Below are 7581 nucleotides of genomic sequence, written 5' to 3'. Positions count from 1 at the left end.
AACAAGCAAAAACATTGGTTAATTTATAAACGTGTGTGACACGTTGTATAAAAGTTAACCGGTTAATTTATAAATGTGCAGGACACATTGTATAAATTACCGAAACAACAACCACAAGAAAAATATATATAATTGTTCAGAATAATTATACGAATATTATTTGTATTCGGACCGAGGGCATTCGGGTCTTTTCAGATTCGTGCTTATCCGCATGACATGTCATCGATCCTATCCAGATGACACGTCATCTATCTTATCCACATGACATGTCATCCTTATCCATTCAATGACATATCTTGTAAATTGGCCGAACTTGGAGGGCATTTTGGTCTTTTGGCAACCGACCCTAAACCCTATAAATAGGGGTGGAGGGGTAGAGAGAAATTTGCTAATTCACTCATACCGTTTCGTGTCGAAACGGATCGGTATTTTCTCTCTTTCTCGGTTTCTCTCCCAAATAGTGTTTCGGTTGAGAAAAGAAAGTTATACGTAGTTGACGTATAATCTTGCGAGTTGTTGTGAAGTATATTTACTGGATCGATGAATAGTGTTTTACCGAATTTCGCGGTATGTCAGTTTTGCATATTGATGAAACTGAGCAACTGAAAATTTGTGTTTACGGGTTTTCGTCTTTTTCCCGTGAATAGTGTTTTTGCATAATTCCGCGATTTACGGTATTTCTGGCAGAAGAACTAAACCGCTCTCCGGTTAGTCCTGGTGGATAACCGATAGAGGTATCACACGTGTGATACTCCGAGTCGATTCCTTCCCTGGTGAGGCTCTACTCGCTCGGTCTGCATTCCAACTGTGATTTGGAAACAAGGTATAAATATGCTATATTAATCTATTTAATTGGTAAGTAGATTAAAGTTTTAGAAATCAATCATGGAGTAGATCTATAAAAATGATTAAATTGGGTTTTGATGCCAAAGGAATACTGAAGGTGGACCGCCTTGGAAAGTTTCCTGACATACCCCGTTAATCCTGAGCTTAAGTTGGCCGTAGAAATTTTTGTTCTACGGTTATTCCGCAACTTAAGCCTAAACGGGTTTTTGGTTATAGCACCGTAAACCCCAACAGGAATTATGCAGACAATTTAACGTTTTTATTAAATTTTTGTATATATATCATAATTTATTAACAATAAGTTATTTAACTCATTAAACTTATCAAATAAACTTAATTTAACTTAGTTCCATTATTATAATATGACATTACCTTTATATTTTCTTAATGTATAAGAATTTTCATGTATAAGTAACACATTTATTTAATGAAAAAATAAATTCAAGAATTAAGCATTTTCAAATACTAATAATATATTATTTGAAAGAAATGAAACATTCCAACATAAAATCACTAAATTTAATTTATGATAGCAACTTAGTTTCATAAATGAACATGTTGTACTAATTAAAAAAATTACAACATTGAGTAAGAAAAATATATGGTATATAAATAACAGAAGAATTAATCAACTTCAAAATAAGCAAGAAGAAAAAACATATATAAAAAATATTGGATGTATGTCCAACCATAATAAAACTACAAAATATGGTTTATAAAACTTATTATCACACACTATCACAGAAAAAAAAAATCAATGTGAAAAATAAATATTTAATGGAATAAATAGAAATAAACATGAATAAACGAGAATAAACGGGAATAAACGAATGATTAAACAGTAAAATGCCCGATTAATCGTTTTCATCTAAAAACATGCATCTGTTAAGTGTATTCGTAATAGTTTGACTGTCGTTAACGATTAAATGACCATTAAGACTGTTTTTTACAACACCGGTATTTATCACCGATGTCATGGTAGCAGAATTCAAAATTAATTTTTTTGTGAATTATTACGTGCATGATTTGTTTACTATATTTATCTATTAGTTATACTTTATGTTAAATTATATAAATTATTATTTTATTTGATAATTACTTATTATTGGTTTGTTATCCATTAGTTTTAACGGATAATAATGAAGTATGAATAACACTAATGCTTAATGAATGAATATAAAATATCAGCGTTCTAAATAGCGCGCTATAGCATTTTTAGACCTTAAACACTACGCTATGGAATAAAAAGTGCATTATTTCAGCTACAACCGCTATAGCGGTAATAGCGGTCCGCTATTTGCGCTACACGTTACGCCCTATAGCGCACGTTATGCTACATAGGCTTTTATATAAAGACCTAAACTGAAAATTAATTTTACAGATCAATTTTTTCAAAGGCCAGATTGATTTTGTTTTTAAATAGAATAAGATAGATAGTTTATTCCAAGATGCATATGTTTATTTTAATAAAACAAAATATGTAGTTTATGCCATGATGCTCCGACATTTTTATTTTTATCTATTTTTAAAAATATTTTAATAAAAATAACCAAGTTTTTGAAAAAAATTAAAAATACTCAAACCGTGGAAAAAATTCACAGTCCCGAATTTTAATTCGGAATCGTGGAAAAAATTTCACGGTCCGGAATTAAATTCGGAATTGTGGAAAAAATCCACGGCCCATAATTTTTATTCGGAACCGTGGAAAAAATTCATGGCCCATAATTTTTATTCCAAACCGTGAAAAAAATTCACGACCCGGCCGTTTTTTTTTTTTTTTTTGGTTTTTTGCACGGCTAGACATTAATTGACATGCCACGCAAATTAGAAAAGGAATTTAATTCATGCTGGCCACTTACTATTTAAATTTTTGTAATTTAAAATTGATGAAGACAACATACTGAGCTGGAGAGCAAATAAAATAGAAATTAAATAGGCCAAATTCAAAAATTAAGAAATAAAGAGGCGTGGTGGTACCAAATGGAAAGTAATAAAGCATTATATTATCTGAGATCACATAATTTGATAGATATTGATTTCTTTAAGTTTAATAAAAGTCTGGCAATTTCTTTATTCACAAGTATTCTTTTTAAATTATATTATAATCTGAAATATTTGTTTATTAATAATATTTCTTAGTTATTATAAAATCTAAAATTATTCTTTTTATTGGATATGCTTTCTTTATTTGCGGGAATCACAGAAGAAGGGTTAATAATAATAAAGATATATAATTGTTACCATTTTTTATAAAATACTTTATTACTTTCCATTTGGTACCGCCACGCTTCTTTATTTCTTAATTTTTAAATTTGGCCTATTTAATTTCTACTTTATTTGCTCTTCAGCTCAGTCCGTTGTCTTCATTAATTTTAAATTACAAAAATTTAAATAGTAAGTGGCCAACATGCATTAAATTCCTTTTCTAATTTGCATGGCATACATGCCAATTAATGCCTAGCCATGCAAAAACCCAAAAAAAAAAAAAAATGGCCAGGCTTTGGATTTTTTTCACGGGTTGGAATAAAAATTCCGGGTTGTGGATTTTTTCCACGGTTCCGAATAAAAATTTCGGGCCGTGGATTTTTTTCACGGTTCCGAATTTAATTCCAAACCGTGAATTTTTTCCACGGTTTGGGTATTTTTAAAATTTGTTCAAAACCATGGTTATTTTTATTAAAATATTTTTTAAAATGGGTAAAAATAAAAATGTCAGCATGATGCTTAGTTAGGTTATTTTGAATGGAAAAAAGATAGATATTTTATGATATTATTAGGGATATTTTGAATAGTAATTTGGACTTTCTATTGGTTCAATATGAATATTTTAATTCCTTAATCAATTTTGTGTTACTTATTGCTCATGAGACTTTAGATAATGTTGATAATTTATAGAAATATAAAATATATTTTTTTGAAAAAACAAAGTTATGTAAGATAGCTTTCGTTGTAGCTACGCTATTCGCAATAGCTTTTTTTTTTAGCCTTTCTGTTATGACGCGATAATCGCTATTTAAAACCTTGTAAAATACAAATGAACAATATTAATTTTAACGAATACTAAAATAAAAGGCATTATTCGGAAATTCATTTTAATTAGATCATATTTGTTCAAAATCTAGATTATTGTCCTTTAACTGCATTATTGGATTTATATTAGATTTCAGGTTTTGATATCCGGATTCGGGAACACCAAACTAAATCCGATAACTGTTGCTTATGTTTTCACTTGTCAAACAGTTTCACTATATTTAAATCAAGTCCGCATCGTCTGCATTAATTCAAAAAAACATCTTTTGAGTTGATGCATCTAAGCTGTCTGATTGTAAATGGAGCCCGTCACCCGATTTTTAAAGTTATTTGGACGGTCTAGATACATTAACTCAAAAGATACCTTTTTAAGTTAATGCAGAGGATACGAATTCGTTTAAATCGGATCATGGATATGCAATGATACGTTGAATGACGACCATAACCCGTCTCTCTCCAACCGAGCCGAGAACAGAGAAACACAACTAAAACCCTAGAGGTGATAAAAAAATGTTGAAATTCCTCTCGAAAGTGGTGATACAGTACAACGCGCTGGACCCGCGCAAGGCCGCGTGCGTGGAGCTCCTGGCACAGTGCAACGCGCGCAAGGCCAAGGAGTCGAACCCGGCGTGCGTCGTCGAGCTGCACCGCCTCCCTGACGCAGCGTTGCCGCCTCGTGTGGTTGTCACCTACGTCAATGGAGTTGAGGAGGCGATCGACGCCTCTTCCACCCCGGCCCAGGTCATAAAACAGCAGATCCTTGACCGTGGCCAACTGCTGGAGACTGAGCAGATGTTTCGCGAGGCCGGAGAACCTTGGCCGGTGGTTATACCAGTGGAGGAGATCGGTCAGAGTTTTCCTGGAACGAAGGTCTGTGCTCATTTCCATGGTTTTGGTTGGGGTATTTTGTGGAACACCTTGTTGGCATACTTTTTTTTAGGCAATGTGATAGAAAGGTCTACTGATTTGGGGCTCTTGAGTAATGGGTTCTAATTGGTGCTCTAGCATTTAATCAAGGGCCAATTTTTTCTAACACCATGCATGATTTTGTACTTCTCAGGTCTCGCATTGGTATAACGGGGTTCTGATTGGTTTCAATTTTTTTTTCTAACACCATGCATGTTTTTTTGTTAGAATTTTAAAATGTAGGTTTGTTTAAAGTTTAACTGACTTATACTAGGGGGGCTTTACTGGTAGTTATGTAAATTGCAATCACCCAAAATGCTGGTAACAAGATGTATTGGTTCTACCTTCAAGTTGTGCAATAAAAAAATTGTGTTAGTGTACCAACATTGTAATATCATTCATCTGCCAAATTTGAACTTTGTAAAAGGATCATGATTATTACTCAGCTGATCTGTACTAAGAACATATGGGTTTCTGGTACTGGCATGGATAGAGTCTAGTTTAACCCTAAAGGTTGATGATAGGACACTGATCAAGTGCTATACTAAGTTGTGAACACAATACTACAACTGCAGTTGTACAGACCTGGGTTAACTTGTTGTTGACCAATGATGTATTCAGTTTGATTTCTTCTCTCTTTGTAGTTCAATTCAATTCAACTCATCCAATTTTATTGCATGCTTCATCATTTTTTTCACACTTAATATCATATTATGAGTTATCCCTTCATCTGAATCGAATATTTGAACACTATTTGTCAGTAACTTCATATTGGACGTTTATATATAAGTAGTATGATACAGTCTCATTGTCTGTTCTTATTTCATTTTCAGCCTAAGAAAGCTCAAGAGAAACCCCAAGCCCAGTGATCCACTTTTTAGCTCTGCTGCCACTGACAAAGGCCCTATATTTTTCCTCATTTTAATTTAATTCATTTGCTGGATGCATTGTAATCTTCAATGGGATTGATAGATATAAATTTGCCTGGGATGCAATACATTGATGAATAGCATAAAGTTGGCTTTCATGTCTTGTAGCTGAGCTAAATTACATCTGTACCTTCCATAAAGTGTACACTCATATTTGTTTTTACTTGGGCACCTTAAGACTTTATACCATTGATCTGGATAATTTTAAGTTATTAGGTCAAGCTGGCATTTCGAATGAACTTAACGTAGTGATTTGTATAAAAAAATGTGGCCATGAGATGATAAAAACTTGTTACAGAACTCTCGATAGAAATAAGCAAAGCAAATTTGGAACACTGGTACTGATTTTTCACAGGAAACAGGAAAGCCACTCTTTCAACCCCCACCAAAATACAGCAGAAAAAACAACTTGCCACATCTGTTCAGATAATTCCACCCCAAATTTGAATTCCAACCAAATTCAAATCCCAAAAACAGAACCGCGTAAAGGTCCCAGACTTGGACAGAAATGGTTAAAATTGAAAACTTAGAACTCGCTGCTGGACACTGGTGCATGGCTAGAGTTGATGAATGCATATGTGTATACCAAACCCGCAAGTCCGCCACCAATCAATGGACCAACAATGTAGATCCAGAGGTCAGTGAAGTTTCCACTGGCGACAGCCGGGCCAAAGGAGCGGGCTGGGTTCATGGACCCACCAGAGAATGGGCCGGCAGCAAGGATATTGGCACCGACAATGAACCCAATAGCCAAGGGTGCAATGGTGCCGAGATCTCCCTTCTTCGGGTCAGCAGCAGTTGCATACACAGTGTATACGAGGCCAAAGGTAATGATAATTTCAAATATTATGCCTTCAATTGCGCCGACTCCAGCAGATAGACCATGGGTGGGTGTAGCCTATCAATGCAAGATAAAATTAGTTCAATTGCTTGGTATTCACCAATTGGTGCGAAACACACATAGGATCTCTATTTCTCTGGATTAAAATGATTATTTGTATAGAGAAATCATACCGCTCCAGTGACGAATGCTACGAGGAAAGCTCCAACAACAGCACCAACAAGCTGAGCAATCCAGTAAAAGATGCCAGTGAGGATGGTGATTTGGCCTCCAAGCGCCAAGCCGAAGGTCACAGCCGGGTTCACATGGCCACCGGAAATGTTTGCCCCGATGGCTACTGCCACAAAAAGAGCCAAGGCATGGGCAATTGCTACTGCAACCAGTCCAGCTGGGTCAAGCTCAGACGTTCCAGTCAACTTGGCTACAAGAGAAGAGGCAAAAACACCAATTAGCTCCCAAATGAAAAGTAATGATGTCTTCTAACTTCTATTTTTCTTTTATTAGATAAACACATTAGCTTGTGTGGCACTGCACTTGTTAATTTCTTTTATCAATTTGAAGAAGAGATAAGAAAAGGAAGATAACTTACTGTAAGCTATGGCAGAACCGACACCGGCGAAAACAAAAATAAGGGTCGAGATGAACTCGGCGAGGTACGCCTTGAGAGAGCTAGCGCTAAAAGAGTCGTCAAAGCGGCCAAATGCAATGCCTGCCATGGCTTCTTTTATGGAGTTGATATCTTGAAATAAATTCTTAAAGGAGATGGATTCTTAAGATTATAAAAAAGGTTAGGCCATGGCTACTTATTTATAGGTCTGAACGTGATGACACGATTTCTTGATTTGGATCATATTGTTGCTTGTTGGATCTCTATATGCGGATCCAATATAACGGATGCTCATCTCATGAGAAAAATGAAAATAACAGTGAAATATTTTATGTGGGGTGCGTAAAACTGAACTATCGCGCGTCATCTTTGGAATTTTCTTAAGACGGTACGAGAATAAATAAAAAAATATGAGTGAGTCT

General features: G+C 34.8%; 2 protein-coding genes across 2 annotated transcripts; one reads left to right on the top strand and one right to left on the bottom strand.

Moving 5' to 3' along the window:
* The first annotated feature begins 4327 nt into the window (after positions 1–4327).
* LOC144571948 (39S ribosomal protein) lies at positions 4328–5932 on the top strand. Its single transcript, XM_078321341.1, has 2 exons — positions 4328–4746; positions 5616–5932. Exons 1-2 carry the CDS (start codon positions 4387–4389, stop codon positions 5649–5651), a joined length of 396 nt encoding a protein of 131 aa, XP_078177467.1. The 5' UTR covers positions 4328–4386; the 3' UTR covers positions 5652–5932.
* Positions 5933–5963: 31 nt separating this feature from the next.
* On the bottom strand, positions 5964–7337 carry LOC144571947 (putative aquaporin TIP2-2). The gene is made up of 3 exons (XM_078321340.1): positions 7142–7337; positions 6726–6973; positions 5964–6609 (listed from the first exon to the last, which is right to left on the bottom strand). Exons 1-3 carry the CDS (start codon positions 7266–7268, stop codon positions 6238–6240), a joined length of 747 nt encoding a protein of 248 aa, XP_078177466.1. The 5' UTR covers positions 7269–7337; the 3' UTR covers positions 5964–6237.
* Positions 7338–7581: the final 244 nt, after the last annotated feature.

This window comes from Carex rostrata, chromosome 19 (assembly GCF_964058835.1).
Source record: "Carex rostrata chromosome 19, lpCarRost1.2, whole genome shotgun sequence".
In the NCBI taxonomy this organism is placed as follows: Eukaryota; Viridiplantae; Streptophyta; class Magnoliopsida; order Poales; family Cyperaceae; genus Carex; species Carex rostrata.
The sequence above is the reverse complement of the archived record's forward strand: the minus strand, read 5'-3'. Positions and strand labels throughout refer to the sequence as shown.